The sequence below is a fragment of the Nicotiana sylvestris genome, chromosome 3 (genome assembly GCF_000393655.2).
Source record: "Nicotiana sylvestris chromosome 3, ASM39365v2, whole genome shotgun sequence".
NCBI lineage: Eukaryota > Viridiplantae > Streptophyta > Magnoliopsida > Solanales > Solanaceae > Nicotiana > Nicotiana sylvestris.
Genome location: NC_091059.1, coordinates 186,527,409 through 186,548,684, shown reverse-complemented (window position 1 = coordinate 186,548,684; position 21,276 = coordinate 186,527,409). Strand labels below are relative to the sequence as shown.

Here is a 21,276-nt window from a genome sequence, read left to right as displayed (position 1 = left end):
TACAGTGTGATACATGGTGTACAAATATAAATAGCTAATCTTTGTCCAAACTATTATTCGATGTATTAGTTGTTGTAAACAAATATAAACATGATTACCTTAATAAGTGTGTACAGGGGGAGATATTACAGTGATAAAAGAGAGAAGGTGGGTGAAGCACTATTACGCTCTTTTATTTCTGTCACATTACTTAATGTCTTATTACATCACTTATTGGTGGAGCAAGTAAACAATGTAACATGATGTTTTTTAAATCTTTAAATAGGAAAGAGAAAAGATATATTGCACGTGGAGACATGGTTTGCAGTGATTTAGAAGAGCTTTTGGCCAAAAACACCCCTAATCTAGAGCTAGGGTGTACAAACCGAACCGGAAAATTGCATCAAACTGATTAAAAACCCTGATTAGGTTGGGTATTGAGTTAAAAATTCAAACCAAACCGACATATAAATATATAATTTTTATATGTACTTTTGAGACTTTTCTTTTAAAAAAATCTCTATAAATATTTACGATTCTCTTATGGGATGTAATATTTAGTTAAATATAAAGTGCTCTAGTTTTACTAATTTTAAATAATAGGTTGTATGATCATTTTCTTATGTTAAGATCTATTAAATTCTTACATCTTTTTTAATTTGAAGTCGTATTTTCATAATTTAAAATTAAATAGAACATATCATTATATATAAGTATCATATTGATTTTTATGTTTAATTATTAAATTCAATTAACCTTGAAAGTGTACATCAACGAAAATTTATTGCCAGACGATTAATAAAATAACTATCACATGTTACTAAAAAAATTCTCTCATAAGAAGATATTAATATATCATATGTTTGTCAATTTTTACTAAACATATAAAGAATTTAACAAAGTAAGATTGAAATAATATTCATATAAATAAAACCCCCCAAAAAAACCTAAAAATTCGGACAAAACCGAACTAATCCAAATCGATATAATTGATTTGATTCGATTTTGATAAAAAACGAACCAATTTGGTCTATGTACACCCCTATCTACAGCCCAAACTTAAGTTACATCCTTAAATTTTCGAGAGAACTTCATTTATAGCTCATCGGGCAAAATAAATAGCATCCGGTAGCCCAAAATTTCAATATGCATTTTATAGCCCAAAAATAATTCTAGTGGCTAGCCACCGAACTATATATCTGCACCACATGCCTTCAAAGCTCTTCATCAATGGCCCTAGGTTTGTCCCTAGCCTACAACTCCAATGGGAAACCCTTTTCTCCAACAAATTCCAGCTCCAATTTGTCAGCTTACAAAAAGCAACAATCAAATCTTTTCTTTCCTTTGAGAAAAGTAGCTTCCTTTTCACAACTCCAATTCTTACTTTCTCAATTTTCAATTAATCATAATGTAGATTTTCCTCTCTTTTCTTGTAGAAATGTAGGCGGCAGAATCGGGCCCTATTTATCGTTAGTGGGTTGGATTCCGACAAAAGTAATATTCAAGGTATCCCATAATCTCCAGCATAACAAGTTCATAGTAACAACTATACACAAACAAACACAGGTTCACTGGAGAAATATATTTCCGGCCCAAAATGGTTTAGCCGGAAAACTTCACGGTCGTTGGAAAAGCTATATACTGCCGAAATTCAAATTAGTAAGCAAACCATCTTTCAGATCTAGATTTTTATAATATCAAAATCCCCAAAATAGTAACTAAAACGAGAAGAAAGAGTCGCCAGATTTAATGGAGGGTCGCCGGTGTTTGAGTTTCCGTCCAGATCTAAAGCCAACGAGATCGAGCACAATGGGTTAGACTGACTGGGTTTTGATTTCAATTTCACGATAAAGTTCGGTTCTTCCATCCAAGTAAAGCGTCCCTTTTTATGTTTTTACAAATGTGCAAGTCGTTAGGTTTCTACTTGGGTTCAATCTGATGGCTTTCCTTCTCTCCTTCTTCCTATTTATTTACCTTTTTATGTTTTTGAATCCACTAATAGAAAATCATTCTCAATTGTGTTATTTTGTCCAATGTAGAGATAGACCATGTATTATATTTTTAGACTATATTAGATTGGAGAGCAATTTTTTTTTTTTGAATATTGAAAAGAAAATATGTCACTATACAAAATACATACAAATTTGTCACTATACAAAATTCATACAAAATCTGTCACTATACAAATACAAAAAATATACAAATAGACTATCACTATACAAAAAATATACAAAATAGACTGTCACTATACAAAAAATATATAAAATAAATGTAACTATACAAAATAGATGAAACTATACAAAATATATACAAAAAAGACTGTCATTATACAAAAATACATGATACACTCCAAATATACAGTGTGCACACATTACACATACAAAATTGTATATAATTTATATACACTATGTTTACATATTAGAAAATACACATTATATATAATTTTGATACATTGTTCAGACAGATTATACATTCACGACACAAAATACATTTGGGGTACACAAATATATACACTTTAGATACACAAACACACTCGAGATAGGCTCAATATACACCAAGGATACACTGTCGTACTAGGATACAATATTTATACATTGCAAAATAAATATTTATATAATGCGCCAGGCAGCGGTCGAACTTACGACCTTCAGCTTAGGAAACATGCGCTCTATCCACTAAGCTACAGGTGCTTATGTTATCATATTCATTCCTTTCGGCTACTATATGCAATACTTTTGGGCCGAATGGCCATTTTTTGTAAGTAGAACAAAACATGGGCTATTAAAATTTTGAGAGGGTATAGAGGATAGTTTTCCCTAAATTTTCCTTCAAGTATTCGAAACAGAGTACTTTCATCATTCCATTAGGATATGTTAAAAACTAATAGCTCCCACAAAATGTTCAAGTCATGTGACTCCCACAAAAGTGCTCCAACCCCAAAACAAAAACAAAAAAACGACACGATTGTTTCCTAAAATAAAAGACCAGGACACAATGAGCACAATCTGCTCTTGTTTTCCTTGACGAACTCAAAAGAAGCCACAACTTTTAAACCCCATAAGCTAAATTGAAAATGCTCACTAATGAAGATGGAGAAACTGAAGCTGGGAACACTACTAGTTGTATATTATACTTTTTTCTGCTTTATTTTGAAACGAACTGGCTCTCTATAATTTGTGATGCTTTGTGGCTATTGTTCTTCTCCCTCGGTTTAAAATATAATGGCAGCAAACTCTCTAGTCTTAATTGGCACATTGATTTTTATTATCATCGTCAAACGGAAAACTTTTTGACTCCATCATTATTATAATAATGTATTATATAAGAAAAATAGGAGTTATATTTTGTGGCTTATTTGTGCCTTAATTTAAACAATAAAACAAAACTTTTACTAAAAAAGTCATATTCATTCTAACTAAGTCGTTAATGTCACAAAATTAAATAGGTACACTTCAAGAATTATTTATGTCATTTATATTTAATTTATACACTCGTTAGATTGCTTTTGAAAGAACTCATCAAAGTATAAATATATGAAAGGCTCATTGGAATTTGAAAGGCTCATTGGAATTTGAAAGGCTTAACCCAAGTTCAATTTATTTTCCGGGGGCTATGAAGGGAAGGGAAACTACCGGCTACCTCTATTTATAAGTAGTTCATTACAAAAATTGGTCAATTCATAAAATATTACTAATATTAGCCAAATATTAATAATATTAGCCAGTTAACTATTTGTAGCAAAAAAATATTAGATTTTTGTTTTTTCTTGAGTGAGTATTATTAAAATAAATTGGGTACATCTTAAGAAGCTTGAATCTTAATTTTGGGATAGTTTGGTAAAATTTTGAGGTGGTTTGAATTGAAAATTCAAAATAAAAACTGAACATGAAAAAAAATGATATGGTGTATCACAATGTGTATCACGTATGTATCATATTTATATCAATTGTGTATCATATGTATATCCATATATACATGTGCATGAGATATATGCGTGATACGTGTACATGTGTCGCACAATGATTTTTTGAACTCGATTTAATTACGAATTTTAACACAAAACCAGTCCAAATCATCTCCAGTCTTCCTCAAATTTTATATATTGACTTATTTATATGTTTTCAGTGAATTTCAACTATACCCATTGAAAAAGTTCCTTTTTTTGTTTAGATTTTTGGAATATTGTATATTTTTTTTGTATTTCATCATCTTATTTGCTACTATGGAATTTTCTTTTCGTCTTGCATCTAATGTTGCTAGTAACGCTTAAAAATATAGAAGGTGGTTTTTGCATGCGATTCTTTGAGAGAAAGAACTTTATTATTTGGTTTTTAAATTTTTATATGTGCTTGGCTAGTTTTGGTAAATCTATAACTAATGGCTACAAGTTAGTAAGTTGAGACTTATTTGGGATATTTGTGTAAATTTCTCAAAGAATAAGGAATTTTTTACACTGTGTAGTTGCCCACCCGAAAAATTAAGTGCCAATATTCAATATGTGTATAATTAGTATATAACATATGTATATTGACTACCAAATGTAAATTTAATCGGGTGACCAAATGTGTAGTTTCCTTAAAGTGATGGTATTTCAAAATTCAAAGTGCAAGCCCAAAATTAGAACTTGTTCCTCTCAAAAAACGCGAGAAATTAAGAAATAGCCATTTTTTTGAATCGGTAATTGAGAATTAGTCGCGATTTCAAAACTAATTAAAACATAGACACTTTTTCAAGCGAAAATAATATTTGAACAAAAATACTCAAAATAATATTTGAACAAAAATACTCCCAATTTAGTAAATGCTGAAGAAGGCCTCTTCTTCATATTTTTTGGTTATTTCGAACTCGAGTATTATACGGGAGTGTAAACTTTTACACAGTATATTATGTTGGAGTTGGAATATGAAATGATGAGAGTTCTAGTTTTTCATTTTTTCGCTTTTTCTAAATTCCATGATACTATACGTGAATTTTATTTGTTAGAAGTTCCAATTCCAACCTTTTTTGCGAACCCAACATATTTCTTAAACTTCTGCCATTTACTCCAATTTTTTCCTTGAATTCTAATATTTTTTTGCTTGAACTCCAATATCTTTTTTTATCAAATTCAATATATTTTCATGAACTTCGACATTAACGCTCGCGTTTTATGCATGAACTCCGATATTTTTTTCATTAAATCCAGCAGTAGCTCCAATATTTTTTTAATGAATACTATTATTTTTTTCCTGAACTCCAACAATAGCTCCAACATTTTTCATGAAATCCATCGTCAACTTTCAACATTTTTACATGTACTTCGTCATTTTTCACGGTTCAAACTCTATAAAAAGAAGAACAAACGACATAATATGTTTCTATAATAATGAAACTAAAAAGTAAAAGCGAAGAGAGAACATTAAGTTCCAAAAAATACAGTCTTCAAGTCTTATACATTTAGATTTTTTAATGCAAAATAAGGTATTCGAACATATCTTAAATATGTGTTACTTTTCCCACAAGGTTCATATGAGCTTTATAGGGGATATTAAAGAGAAAAAGAAGAAGCAGAGAAAAAGAAACTAGAGTTTTGATGTTTAGTTGAGGATATGTTTGTCCACTTATTATAAAGTGGCTAAATTTAAATCAACTGGGAATTGTGGTTACTTATCAATTAACTTGGGTAAAATTGTATGGGCTAGCCATTATTCAGACTGATAATTAAAAAATAGCTAGCATTTGCAAAATAATTAAAAAATAACCACTATTTTAGCTGAAACACGAAAAGTTCCAGCATAATATGCTGAATTTTGGAGTTTATGCGTATAAAGTTCGAGCATATTATGAAATTCCAACATATTATACTGGAATCTCATGTATACAAAATTCGAACTCCAACATATTATGCTAGAATTTTTCTGGATTTTAAAGGTCGTTTTTGTTTAAATTTTATCTTATATAAAAAGTGACTAGATTTTAATTACTTTTGAAATTGTGACTATTTTTCAATGAGCAAACTTCATTTATGGCCAACCGCTAGAAACTAATATCAGCCGCTAGCCACATAATTGCAGTATGCATTTTATAGCCCAAAACTAATTAAAAGGCTAGCCACTGACCCAATTATCACCGAAACACAATCCTTCCTTATATTTCAAATCCCATCTTTACACACTTCCGTCCTTCATCCAAAAACCGCTCTTCTCCAATTCCAACTCAAGTTCCAAAATAGAAAAATGAAATCTAAGATAAGAAGCAGAAATTTGAGATCTTCAATGCCGTCGTATTATACATACCTAAAGCCAGGATGATTTAAGGGACTAGGGTTTCTCATAGGGGAATTGAATCGTTGTATTTTTCTAGGTTACTTTTTCCTTCTGGTGCTGTCAAAGCTTTTGTAATTGAAGCGACGACGAGTAAGTTTCCAATCTCTGATGCTGACGGAGACCTCGTTCCTGCGACTTTGGCTCCAACGACGGTGAAGTGTCTTCTACTGTAGAAAATTGAGAGGTTTCTTTGAGCTGTTGTGTCCATAGCAACAGTAATAGAGCTGAAGGTTTTTGATTTATTGCATTTTACAGGAGAAACAAAGATGATGGAAACTAATGCATAGTCTAACTTTAGGTCTCAATTTTCTTTAATTTTTATCTCATGGATAGTCTTCACTATACAAAATATGTACAAATAGACTTTTATTATACAAAAAATATACAAAATAGACTATCACTATACAAAAATATACAAAATAGACTGTCACTGTACAATTTATATGCAAAATAGACTGTCACTATACAAAATATATATAAAACAGACTATCACTATACGATGAATATACACTAATGATACATTAGGGATACACTAAAATATAGAGGATACACTTTATATACAAAATTTATACAATGTAATAGTATATATACAATTTTTATACATTTTATAATAATAATAATAATAATAATAATAATAATAATAATAATAATAATAATAATAATAATAAGCAGAAGCTTGACTAGAAAACCCCACGGCTTTTGCTGCTACTCTTGTATCATGTATCGTAATTGAGTAAATCTTTTTAATAATTGAATTAAAAATTTTGTGATTTTTCTAGGTACACAAACAATTTTTTCCAATGAGAAGTAAAAAAGATAAAGAGAAAAAATATAGATCTGAAATGGGAGATAGAGAAGGGAAGGAAAATGAAAAAAAAACCAAAAAAAGATAAAAGGAAGACGAAGAAGACATAGAAAAAAAAAGGATAGGAATGAAAATGGTAATGGGAAAAAAATCTGTGCATTAGATAGAATGAAAGAAAGATAAAAAGGTGTACATTAGATAGAATGAAAGAAAGATAAAAATGCTAGGATTAAATGTTATCTTGGTAAGATAAATGCATTGAAAATAGATAATAGCTACAAGTTGCAAATAAATTGCCATTTCGTGTAAGTGGGTAAAAATATGGGCTATTAAAATTTTGAGGGGCTATAGAAGGTAATTTTTTCATTTTTTAGTAAATTAGGCTACTTCTGATTTTGTAGATGGCCCAATACCAACCTTTGTAAACGCTGGAGGAGGCCCAATAGGTACAAGCGAATTTTGGCCCGATTCAATTTTCTCTCTTGCTAAACCTTTCTCTCTCTTCTCGGAAAACCCTCCTGCAACTTCACCACTCTCTTCTCGGAAAACCCTCCTGCAACTTCACTACTCTTTTCTCTTTGCAATGGCAAAGACTAAAAATTCTACAGACATTGAAGCACTCCAGTCAGATGTAGCTTCTTTCGCTTCTTCACTCGGTCTTGCCACCTCCACGCCGTCTTCAGGCTTCGATGACTCTGACTTCCGCAAAAAAGGTCGCATCAAACAGCCACCTACAAATGATAATAATACCAATACCGAGAAAAGCTCTCAACATGAAAAGGAAAACAAGTTCAACAAAAAGAAAATCAATAACAACGATAAATTCATAAAAAATCCCAAGCCGCAGCCTAAAGCCGAACCTGAAAAAATCGACAATAATTTATGGAATACAACGCACAGCAAATACAAGAACATGCCTAAGCTTCCGCTTGTGAAAGCGAGCGCGTCGGGGGTATGGTACGTTGATGCTGCAGAATTAGAAGATAAAGTTATTGGGGAGAAGAAAAATGTTGAGATTAAGAATTTAGAGGAGTGGAAAAAGAAAGTGGAAAAGAAGAAGGAAATGGGGGAGAGGTTATTGGCGCAGTATGCAATGGACTATGAGTCGTCACGAGGACAAAGTGGAGATATTAAGATGGTACTTACCACGTTAAGGTCAGGAACTGCTGCTGATAAAGTGTCTGCCTTTTCTGTTATGATTGGCGATAATCCAACTGCCAATTTGAGATCACTTGATGCTCTTTTAGGTATTTATTCTTCTCGAACTTTCTGCTGGTTATAGCTAAATTCTTCTGGGGAATTGATGGACTAATGGCTTGTTATCCATACTATGGTTTTTTTTTGCTACTCATGCTATAGGCTAGTATCATATATTGTAAAAAAAAACATATCTTTTCAAGTCCATTTGTCAAAACAGTTTATTTTCCTCTGCTTTTTTATTTGATGAAGAATTTGCAAACTTTAACTCATGAAGAAGAAGAAGAAGAAGAATGTAAGCGGAGTCAGATCTTGACAAAAATGAGGCAAATGACTGATAAAGAGCTGAACTTTGCAGTTAGAGATACTCATTTTGAGCACTCATTGAGTCATTGTAGAGGTTTTATTTATGCACAGTTAAACATGGGTGTTCAACAGGAAATACAATTCATGGAAGCTAATCATTTTTAATGTAAGAATACTTCATTTTGTCAGATTTTGAGTCTAGAAAGATATGGTTATTTCAATCAAGGAGGTTACTTTTAGGTGTAGTGGCATGGGAAAGGAAAAGGTCTAGACTTTGCACTGATAATGTGAGGTGAATCACTGAAAGGGAAGGAGGATTAATTAGAGTTTCTTCCTTTTCCTTGACTGGTCCCTAAGGAAAGAGGAAAGAAATAATACGAAAGTTTTGAATTACATAGTTGTAGCTACTTGATATTTCCTTTCTAGTTCAGTTTTTTTTTTCTTTGTTTGGTTTGGCAGAAGGGGTTCAGATTTATTTCTATCAACTCCCACTTCCCCCAAACCAACCAAAGTAAAACATATAACTCTCACCTCTCCTCCATCCCCCTTAATTTGCATCCTATTCATATGTACCCATTCTTTACTTTCATTCGCCTGCTGCTATACATACTAAAAGTTGGGATTCTTTTTAATAACTTTCTGTTATTGTTACTTTATGTATCCTACTTAATTTTTCATCTGGTTTGTACAACAACAACATATCCAGTGTGATCCTATAGGTGGGGTCTAGGGAGGGTAGGGTTTATGCAGACCTTGCCCTCCTGCCTTGTGACTTTATTTATCCTACTTAGTTTTTCATCTGGTCTGTGTCCAAGATTATTAACTTTTTAACCTTTCCTTTGTCCTGCCTTGAAGGGGCTGAAGTATTAAGATTCTATCTCCGGGTTTGTTTGTCGCGAGAGCTTGTTTCTAATCAAGATAAAATGACAATGTAGGGATGGTGACAGCTAAAGTTGGAAAACGCCATGCTTTGGCAGGTGTTGAAGCATTGAAAGAACTGTTTGTTTCTAGGTGCGCTAAACTTTGTTTTTCTTTCCATATTGATCGTCCTTATTATGCTTAGTTCATTCATTATTTGACTTTGAAGAATTTATTCTATCCAGTCTGCTGCCTGATCGCAAGCTGAAGACACTCTTTCAGCGGCCGATAGATCATATTCCGGATAATAAAGATGGTTATTCGCTTCTACTCTTTTGGTATTGGGAGGAATGTTTGAAGCAAAGGTACACTTAAGCCAAAACTTTTCGGCAAGTGTTTCATGGTTCGATTATTTGAGCTCCAAATATGGTAGTGTATGTGAAGCATTGTTTTAAAACTTGAGCCAACTTTTGGGGGAGTGTCCCAAGTTGACCCATAGCCCTGCGTGGTTGATGGCTGTTGAGTGTTCTCTCCTCATCTTAGTGCATCAGAGAAAGGGTTAGATACCTAAGTGGGACTCCTCTGTTCCTTTTGGTAATCGAGCAGGCTTACTCCTATATGCTGCATTCACGGTTAGCAGTTTGTAAGTATACGAGTTATTATAGATGTGGGTGTTAGGTTGACCATGATTCACCATAGGTTTTAGGTTGATAGGTCCCATGTGCTTGTAATATCATGATACCATCAATGTGGGGAATAGACATTGTGCGCTAGGATATATTTGATAGAACTCTAAATGTTCCCGATTTGATGATTTCATAGAGCATGTTAGAATCTTTTTTCAATAATTCACTTTATTATATGCTTGTTTATTTTGTTACCATGTTGATTTTCAACTAAATAAGGTTTTCTCCCATATAAAAAAAAGATGTTGATTCTCAGTTGAATAAGGTTTTCTGTTTCAGGTATGAGCGGTATATCACTTCTCTTGAGGAAGCGTCAAGAGATGTCTTAGATATACTCAAAGACAAGGCATTAAAGGTTGTTATTGACAGTTTTATTGCACATCTGTATAGTTGCCTATCTATGTTTCTCCTCAAAGCAAATTATTCTTCAACGTTTTTTTAGCTAATTGTCTCTTAGAAAAGGAGAAAAGAATGACTCATGAGAGAAACTTTTATTCCTTCTTGCTCTTTGCGCTAAGCCAATTGAACTGCTTATTTTCACTACTCACTGGTGACCATGTGCCTCCCCATTCATTTAACCTCATTAGGAAGTTCAAATTTATTATGACAATGTAGTTTATGCTTTACTTTTGAGAAAATCTTACTTTTGACTTCAAAATGTCAAATCGAGACCTAAAAATTGAGTGAAACTCAGCAACTGCTAACCTACACATAATTTGTTATTACCTTTCAAAGTATTTGGAGGATCACACCGATCTTTTTCTCTGAATATACCAATTTATTAGGACGCTACCTTCAACCAAATAGAGTTAATAAGCTTCTACAAAATTTGGATAGCTTCATTACTTGTCAAGATTTTGCTTTTAAGTTTCTCATTTTGCTCCTTTCATAGTAGTTGCACTCGGTATTTCAGTCTGAAGTGTTGATTTTGGTGTTGCATCTGCACTGCAATTGGGTTTCCTGTAGTTTGATATTTTCTGAGTGTCCATATGTTGGAAGACTTCGATTATGTGATCCAAAAAAGTGGGGAAATACTTATCTTTGTATTTATGTTTTCTAGACAGTTTATGTTTTGCTTAAGTGCAAACCAGAACAAGAGCGTCGATTGCTTGCTGCCCTAGTAAACAAGGTGCTGCTTTACCTCATTGCCTCTGGTGCCATTTACTTTGTTCTGGAGAGTTCTTGGGACCGTGGAGCTCCAGCTGATACCTCTTCACTTTCTTGCAGCTAGGAGATCCTAAAAACAAGGTTGCATCTAATGCTGATTATCACCTATCAAAGCTTTTGGCTGACCATTCAAATATGAAGGTAAAACAAAGTATTTGGTTGAGCGTGCTTAGACATACAAGTACTGATAAAAAAAGGTGCTCGGACATACAATATTTTTTTTTAAAACTGATAAATGTTCGTTTGTTGGCTTTGACATTACTATATTGATCACATCTTTAGCCTGTATATCCTTCATGTTGTGAGGTCCACGATTGTAAAGCAAAGAGCTTAATTATTCAAAAGAAAAAAATAAAGCAAAAAGCTTAATTATTCAAAAGAAAAAAATAAAGCAAACAGCTTTGGGATGATGCTATCTCTAAATTTGCAAGTTGGCTTCAAGGAGTGTCCCTCAAAAGAAAAAAGCTACTTTCAAGAGTGCTTGTTGAAAGCCCATCTGAAGGATGTTGTTCATGCATAATCTATCCCATTTAAAATGGAGAGTGCCGGTGTAGTCGTTATTCTGTTACAACTCAAATTGTTAGAAGTTTGTGCAAATACAAATCTAACTTAGTTGTGATGTTCGGATAAGACCAAGCAGGATAATGTGCTCTTTGAAAATGGTTACATTTTTAGAATATTATGCCTTGAAATGCATATTGAAATAAGGACTATATTTCTTAAGCATACACGATGGTTTGGTGGGCAGGTACTATTACATCAATGTCTTAGAGAGTCAGCTGGACTATAGACAAGCTGTTAGGAAGCACATGCCTTAGCATTACTGAAGTGCAGTTATGATTTCTGTTGTGATACTTTTCCTGATGAAAGTTTGTTGTTTAACGTGTTATTTGTTTTATTGTGCAGGCTGTAGTGATTGATGAAGTTGATAATTTTCTTTTCCGGCCTCATCTGGGATTGCGAGCCAAGTATCATGCTGTATGTCGAAGCTTTATTGCTATCTTTTTTGCATGTCACACTAGGTACTTCGTGGTTGTATTTTCAACTGCGAATACCTTTTGTCCTCTTCAAGTTCTTTTTGTTTGCGATATGATAAATCTTATTCTACAGAGTGTGTCCATCCAAATTCTTCTGTTTGGTTTGGATTATGAGAACTGTTACTGTATATAAGTGACTATAACATTACCGATTAAAACAATCCTTTTCTCGAAGTAATAGCTCCAAAAATTTGGTGTATGTGGTTAATGAAATTGATTGAACCGGTAAAACCTGATTCCTTAAGATAAATCAAACCAATAAGCCCTAATTTTAAATGTCATTGTGGTTTGTTCTTAGGTAGGAGCTTTTTTTCTGCTTGCTTGTTTTCAGTAAACACATTGATGTGATCCTTGTCTTTTTTCTGAACTTTACTATTTTTGAAACTTACTTTTGCTTTAATCTCCCGACTTGGCCATTTGATCAGAATATCTTTATGAGTCTGTTTATAAGTATACAACAATAAACTCAGGTGGCAAGTCATGTTGTATTTATTTATTGTTCCAATTTGCTGTTAGCGACATTTCTAAATATGCTAATGCAGATGTGTAGTTTTAAAGTCGTCATCTCTAGATATTGCTGATGCAGAATATGTAGTCCTAACGTCCTACTTATCTGTAATTGTAACAGGTTAACTTTTTAAGCCAAGTTCGTTTAAGTCACAGGGGGGATGGCCCAAAGGTGGCAAAGCGTTTGATAGATGTATATTTTGCTCTATTTAAGGTATGATCTAGAGCTGTCATAGTCCAATAAGTTAGTCCTATGCATCTTTCCTCTTTTGTCTTAGTAGAGCTGAGAGCTTCATATTTTATTATTGAAGCTCATCAAGTGTTTTGCATAACTTCATGTAACATCCTTCTTTACCTCCTTTTATCCTGAATCAACATTTCAGGTCTTAATATCTGAAGCAGGGGATGGACGGATGATGAATAAAAAGAGCGAGGGACATAAAGAGGTTTCTGGCACTTCGAAAGAGAAGAAAGAAAAAGATTCATCAGAATCTCATATTGAAATGGATTCACGCTTGCTATCAGCACTTCTTACGGTTTGTGTTGGCTAGTCTAGTTCTATTTCTTTTTTGTTAATTCTTCTGGATTGCACAAAGAGTAACACTTCTATTTCTCAAAGGAGCATTTGCATTTGTCGACTTGGTGGTGGTTAGAATATAAAAATCTGTCTAGGAACTGTTTCATTGAGGTAGCTCGTTTAGTCTCTAGTCAACAATGCAGATGTTTGGTAATTCACATAATTTACTGGATTCTTTCTTTTAAGATAAAAAAACTAAGGTTTATTGTTGAAAGATGAGCGCAACTGTAACAGTGGTGCTCGACCCAGTTTGTATGTACCACGAGTAATCCACTGGTTACCTTCCACCTTTCTCCTATGCAGATAACTGATAGAGCTTGGTATGTGCGTGAATGAACGTAGGGATGCACCAAATCATTCTAATAATTAGCTTGCTATACCATTTTATTTATTTGGAATGGAGCGCATGTAGTGTAAATGACCCAAATACCCTTATATTGCTCCTTTCTCCAACCCTAATTTAATACTCATTTTCTACCAGTAGTTTCATTTGATTACAGTTTAGGAACTACACATCTAGAAATTCGATATTTTAGAGAAGCACAATAGAATTAAACTAGACTTTGAAAGGGTTAATTAATTTGACTTTTAAATATAATCTTTCAGAATTTACAATTTTGTGTTAAGATTAGATAATCTATTTGGATTAAAATAGTAGTAAATGGATTGAACCGAAATCAATATATATACATTTTCAAAGTTCTATTATAATTTTTAAAAAAATTAATATGACAGTTTTTATATTTTAAAGATATTATTTTCAATAAATTTCCTTTCCCCACTTCTTTTTCTTCTTCCACATACAACCACATTGCCCCTTTTACGTTCTATGTCCAGCAACTTCGCTTTATGATTCCTCGAGCTTGCTCAATCTTTGCAGCTTCTTGCATTAGTGCTTGTTATGCTTCACGTTTCTGCTGGTTTGGAAAAAATAGTGATCTGCTCCATTTGCTCAATTTTCTCCTTTGCAGGGTGTGAACAGAGCATTCCCTTTTGTTTCAAGTGATGAAGCTGATGATCTCATTCAGGCCCATACACCCGTCTTGTTTCAGCTGGTAAGCTCTGATTTATGATATTGGTCATGAAGTTCTTGTGGAAGACTGCTCGCTCGATTGTTGGATAAGTATCTGATGTTGTTGAATAGATTTATCTTTTTTATAATTTGCTTGGAATGTGCAGGTTCATTCAAGTAACTTTAATGTTGGAGTTCAAGCTCTCATGCTCCTAGATAAGATCTCAGCAAAAAATCACATTGTTAGTGATCGATTTTATCGTGCCTTGTATGCTAAGCTCCTTCTACCAGCTGCAATGAATTCTTCCAAGGTATGTGGAAACGTTCATAATTATATTCTTGTGCTTTCTGGTTCAGCTTAAGCTTTTTTGATAGGACAAACATATACACTTGAAGAATTCCCTTCCCGCTCTCGAACCAAAAAAAGAAGGTTCGTTGTTTAATCACTTTTCTGTTTTAGGAAGTTCTTGTAGAAAGTGCAGGGTGATAGTAGTTAGAACTGTCTTCAATTAACACATATGTCGTTTAGGATTTTTTTTTTTTGGGGGGGGGGGGGGGGCAGGGAAAGAAAGAGAGAGTGGTAGATTAACCTCTGTATTGGCATTGCTGAGGTCAAGATCTGTGTGGTCCTGCTCTTGCTTCTAGTTCCTTTTCTTTTGTAATCTTTGGTGTCTGGTCTTGTCTGTTGTAAGCTTTAGATGCACACTTGATTTGCAATCTTATGGGATCAAAGGCATATAGTGTACTTAGAGATTTGATGTGATTAATGATTATAATTAGGATTATGGATTAGTTTTTCAAGGTTGATATTTAGGTTCAGCAAGTTTGAAGATTAAATGATACTTATCTTGGTGGTATCCATTTTTCCATTCCCAACTTCGGAGAATGCTAAGAAACCTATGTTATGGCCCGCAGAAAAAAATTTAAAGACCCCCCCCCCCCCCCCCCCCCCCGGGAAAAAAGAATTTGCAAGAAAGTGGGAAGGCAGTTGGTTGAGCTAACCTCTTACTTGCTCTTTTCATTGTTGGCTGAGGCTGGTATGAATATGGGTTCTCGCGCATGAAGGGGTTTGTGAAAACCAAATAATTGATGGCTGGCTGTTGAGATCTGTATTAGAGTCTTGGATACAACCCTTTTCTCACTTTCTGCTTTTATGCTATGTTAGTTCCTTTGTTGAAAACTTGACGGATAGCATGGCTCTTGTTCCGATGACCCATTATTCAAAATTTTTCTCTAACTTTTGATGGTAGGAGAGTGGACTACCATAGTGGTGACATATTGATGGAGCTCTTACATTGAGTATAACTTTTATCCACAATTTAGACTTCACTATCTAACCGTAACGTGCTTGGTCATTACTAGGTAACTTAAGCAAAAATGCCATGGTTTAGAGATACCTTCATTTTGAAAACAATATCAAGCAGAGAAAATGAGATTAGAAAAATTGAAAATTCCAAGAGTGAACTAAAGTTTTGGTGAAGCATCCATATTTTGTTGCAAGATGTTCTCTGAAGAAAGCCATAAACATTCATAACTAAGAACTAAGGTAGTCATTGCTGCACACATCCTTCGATTTATAGAGGAAATAAGCCCCAGCACCAGAAAATCGAAGTCATAGAGAATGAATATCCGAAGCAACTTATATGGATGTCATACGCCATATGAATGTGAAGCTAATATTATTGATGTATAAAGTAAGTGAGCTGTAAAAGTTGGCCATCCCTGTATTTAGTAGCTGCATCATGTTGCTCTTTTTGTCACAGATCTTGAGAAGGTTAAGTTGTGAGGAATTAGGTCGTCCTCCTTTCTGAAGTTTGCTGCTACTTTACCTGGTTACACGATAAACTTCCCATTTGCTTTATTAAAAGAAGTTTTATCAGACCTGTAATTTTAGACATTATTTCTTCAGTACTTCCAGCCTTAGTTGTGCTTCTGCTGCAACCCCCTCCTGCCGAGAATGGAAAACATATGGAAGAGTTCTTGTTGTCTTGAACTAAATTTTGTCATAATGCATCACTTTATGGCAATGCTGATTATGACCTGTATTCATTCAATTGATGACCAATTGTGCTTCAGTTAGGATCTAACCTTAAGTGAAATGGCTGTTTTTTTTCTTGCTACCTTAATCTTTACCTGATTATGTCTGAGCGTGTTCTGGTTTTATCTGCAGGAGGAAATGTTTATTGGCCTGCTACTGAGGGCTATGAAAAATGATGTAAATGTGAAGCGAGTTGCTGCATTCTCAAAGCGATTGTTGCAGGTTTGTTCAAGGTGTAAATTTGTTATTATGTGAAATCTTGCAATGTCAGCAATATGAAAGAGCAAGTATGCTAGGTGTATTTAATTTGAGGCAGATGTTTGTCATGTATTCTCCTGCAAGTATATCAAGTTTAGGCTTCCATTGGTTTTATATAAATTTGTGTGATAGACTATCAAATAGCTAATTCGAATTCACTGAAGAACCACACTGATTCAAACATAGTTTAGGGAAAAAGAAGCTACTCGAAGCTGTATATTATATTCTTTCATATTTTTTTTCCATCAAGGAGCTGTACTCTTTTGGTCCTGTGCTTGAATTTCCATTTTATTTGATTTAAAAAGCCCACATACTGGTTTTGCCCTCTTGAGAATTTGTTTTCATTCTTACACCTTACTATCGAGTGTCTGGTATTAACAGGTTGCAATTCAGCAGCAGCCTCAATACGCATGTGGGTGTCTGTTTCTTCTGTCCGAGGTCCTTAAGTCAAGACCAACTCTCTGGTAGGGTTGTAGGAATAGTATGTTGCCATTGACGAAGTTTACGACATGGCTAAAGGATCTTTCTTGCAACATGAAATGTCTTACATTTTTCATGCAGGAACATGATGCTGCAGAGTGAGTCTGCTGATGAAGATCTTGAGCATTTTAAGGATATTACAGAAGAAGATGAAAATCGACCCAATCCACCAAATCGAACAGATAATGCAAGTGAAGTTGCTCTAGAATCTAACCACTTGCAAATTCGCAATCATTCCCTGCAGGAAGATGGTAGTTCTACTTCCGAGTCTGAGGATGATTCACTCCAAGCTAATTTGTCGCCTGCTAGAGGTGGTTTAGATGAACCAAAGGATTCTACATTGCTGTCCGGATTTAACAAACTTCTACCTGAAGGTTCAAATGAAAAGCACTTACTGCCCGGAGGATATGATCCACGGCACAGAGAACCTTCATTCAGGTACTGTTATTACCCACTTTCTGGCCTTAGATATTGTTATTGCCCTCTTTCTGGCCTTAGATATTTATTAAGCCTGTGAAATGTCACGAGCAAAGATCAAAGACTATCTTGCTTATCGTGCTGCTTTCATTTGAATTGGCTATGATTCCTTTTTGGCTTCTGGCTTCCCAAAGGTAGATAACTTTTTTACATAAAAAAGACACTGTCCGTAAAAATATAAGTTCTGTTACTTCCTCTTTTTCCTTTTATATGAAAGTGGTTGTTTGGAAACATACCAAAAGTACCCTTTGTGTCTTTTGGTCTACAACATGCCATGTCATTCCTGTAAGAGATTCTCATTCAGATACGCAAGCTGGCCAAGAAACCACTGTTGTCCAAAAAAATAGGACATCATTTAGGGTAAAAAGATATACTAAAATTAAAGAGTTTCTAGATGTAGAAAGGTGGGAATGGATAAAAAAACGAAAGAGTGTCATTAAATATAATGGAGGGAATATGTGTAGAATACACCTTAGAAATACGAAGTCATTGATAGTTGGTATATCTGCCCTTGTGTAAATGGGGATATCCTAATTATTGCACTCTTGTTGCCAGCACGCGAACCTCTTTACTGAAAATAATAGAATATTTTATCAATTTCTTCTCTGAGTATACAGAAAATGTAATTTTTCTTTGTTGACTTGTACAAATAAATAGCAATGCAGATCGTGTTAGCTGGTGGGAGCTGATGGTACTGGCATCACATGCACATCCATCAGTTGCTACCATGGCTAGAACCCTTCTTTCAGGAGCAACCATTGTGTATAATGGTAACCCCCTGAATGATCTTTCGCTGAATGCTTTCCTCGACAAGTTCATGGAAAAGAAACCAAAACAAAACACTTGGCACGGTGCCTCCCAGATTGAACCGGCTAAGAAGGTTAGTTGTTATAGATAACAAAGGATATTTACCAATACCACTTTGATTCAGGCTTTAATTGATTTACTCCGTCACTGCTTGCACGAAAGTTTGACGTGATTATTTAATATCTCTTGTTTCATCACATTTATCTTATTTTTCTTGCAGCTTGACATGCAAGGGCAGTTGATTGGGTCAGAAATTCTCTCCTTGGCTGAAACAGATGTACCCCCTGAGGATCTTGTCTTCCATAAATTCTACGTAAATAAGATGAAGTCGTCGAAGAAGCCTAAGAAGAAAAAGAAGAAGACGCCAGAGGATGAGGCTGCTGAGGAGTTTTTGACTGCGGATGGTAGCGATGTCGAAGATGAGATTGATGAAGATGCTGCTGATGAGAGTGAAAATGAGGAAGTCGACAGCATGTTAGAGTCCGGTGGGACTCCCTTGGAAGCAAACGGTGAATATGATTACAGTGATTTGGACGAGGTTGCTAACGAAGATGATGACGAGTTGCTTGGTGATAACAGCGATGATGAGATGAATGCTCTTCTGGAACATGATGGAGCTGACATTAATTCGGGCAGTGATGACGAAAATGATGCAGAAAAGGCAGATGAAGATGATGTTGTACATCAAAGAAAAAAGAAAAGGAAGTCAGACAAGCGTGCCGGAAAATCCCCATTTGCTAGCCTTGAAGACTATGAACATTTGCTTAACAAGGACAGCGCAGAAAAGCCCACTAAATCAAGAAAGAAGAGAAAGAGTTCAAATTAAGCATGCCCCTATTTTACATGAAAGAGTTGCTGATTTTGATACCCTATCCTCACAGATTCTCCTGATATAGGTGAAGGAACTTTTTATATACCATATTGTTGCCTCAATTTTTCCAGCGCCTAATGTATTGTGTTGTAATCTTAAAATGCTTAGCTGATAACTCCAACCAATTTATACCTTGTCGAATCTACTATTCCAACCAATTTAATTCCAATACACATTAGAAACGACAGAAATATTTTGCAAGTTTATTTACAGTGGACAACTAACTGATCACATTTTATTTATTGTTCTATATTGACAAGGTTGTGATGGGCTGAAATGCCGTGAATAGTTCGGGGTTGATATTACTCGACCACACCTTATAGTTTAAGGTGTGTAAATTTCAAACAAATATATTCCTCTGAACGTGAATTGGAGGTCGGAATCCCAAGGAAAGCAATTACTATTAGGATAATTGAATTGACTAATGAGAATTTAGCTATTTGGTACTAAAGTCTAACACTAAGGGTGTGTTATACTTATTTGGTATAACGGAAAATATTTTCCGTGGAAAATATTTTCTTGGAAAACAAGTAGTAATCTTATTTATTTTTTGGTGTTTGGTACGCAAGTTAAGGAAAACAACTTCTCAAGAGTATTCATAAATAATTTAGATACAATAAAAATGAAGCCATAAACTTTCAAACCAACAACCTTCCGAACCCATAAATTTCATAAACTTCCGAACCGCTAAATTTTCGAAACTGCGAACTTTCGAATCCGTAAACTTTATAATTTCTAAACTCGTAAACTTTCAAACATATAAACCTCCGAACTCATAACTTTGGAACTTGTAAAATTTCGAACCTGTAAACCGAAAGATGAAAAAACTAAAACTGAAAATATAAAAAAAATATTTTTTTTTTCGGGAGGGGGGGAAGGGTGTAACAACAAATTTTCGCGTCGAGAAAAAAAGTAAAAAAAAAACTTTTTTTTTGTGCGGGGTGGGGGATGGTGCAAAAACGAAAAACAGAAATTTAAAATTTATTAAAAAAAAGTAAAAAAAGAAAAAAACATTTTTTTTGTGCGGGGTTTGGGGGCAGTAGGGTGGGGTGGTGGTGCAGAAAAACGAAAAAGCAGAAATTTAAAAATTACAAAAAACACTAAAAAAATATTTTTTTTTGGGGGGGGGGGGTGGGGGAGGGGGAGGAGGGTGGGTGGTGACGGAAAAAAAATTGTTATTTGAAAAAATAAGTCTTTTTGGAGAGAGGGGATGGGGTGGGATTGGGTGGTGGGTGTGGGGGTTGGTGAGGGTGGGGAATAGGGTGGGGAAGATTGAGAAGGAATTTTGGAAAATATTTTCCCTTCTCTTGATAAGGAAAATATTTTTCTCCAATTGAAGGAAAATAAATTCACAAGGAAAATATTTTTTAAAATATTTAAGCCAATCAAATATGAGAAAATTGAAAAACATTTTCCGAAAAATGTTTTCCTTCGTACCAAACACACCTTGAGACCTGAGTGAGATGTGATTAGATTATTAACTACTAGCAAACAAGATATATCTAATGAAGGGACCAAGAAAATTAAAGAACTAAGCTAACGAGTAAATCAATGGATGAAAAGTACTGGATAGGGGTGTACAAAGGAAACCGACAAATCGCACCAAACAGATAATTCGAGTCAAATCGAGAAAAAAAACCCGACTATGCTTTGGTTTGATTTGCTTTGGTGTTAAAAAAAAAAACCCCGACCATAATTGATTTGGTTTGGTTTTAACTAATAAAATTCAAATTGAAACCAAACCAACCTGACATTACATGTATACAAGTTTTAAAAATATTTTATACATAAAAATAGTTATTGTAATGTAATTTATAAATATAATTTAAACTCTTTAATAGTTCTCTCTTTTAATATATTATATCTAGCTTGGGCTTAGAACTTTTGAATGGCCAAATATGTTTTATAG

General features: G+C 34.2%; 1 protein-coding gene across 1 annotated transcript; it reads left to right on the top strand.

The window, feature by feature from the left end:
* Positions 1-7,544: 7,544 nt before the first annotated feature.
* On the top strand, positions 7,545-19,617 carry LOC104244376 (protein SLOW WALKER 2-like). Its single transcript, XM_009799787.2, has 16 exons — positions 7,545-8,336; positions 9,528-9,603; positions 9,696-9,815; positions 10,416-10,491; positions 11,197-11,265; positions 11,364-11,444; positions 12,210-12,281; positions 12,969-13,061; positions 13,231-13,383; positions 14,396-14,479; positions 14,604-14,747; positions 16,607-16,696; positions 17,114-17,196; positions 17,294-17,650; positions 18,347-18,569; positions 18,717-19,617. The coding sequence occupies exons 1-16, from the start codon at positions 7,673-7,675 to the stop codon at positions 19,320-19,322; spliced, it is 2,991 nt and encodes a 996-aa protein (XP_009798089.1). The 5' UTR covers positions 7,545-7,672; the 3' UTR covers positions 19,323-19,617.
* The last annotated feature ends 1,659 nt before the right edge of the window (positions 19,618-21,276 follow it).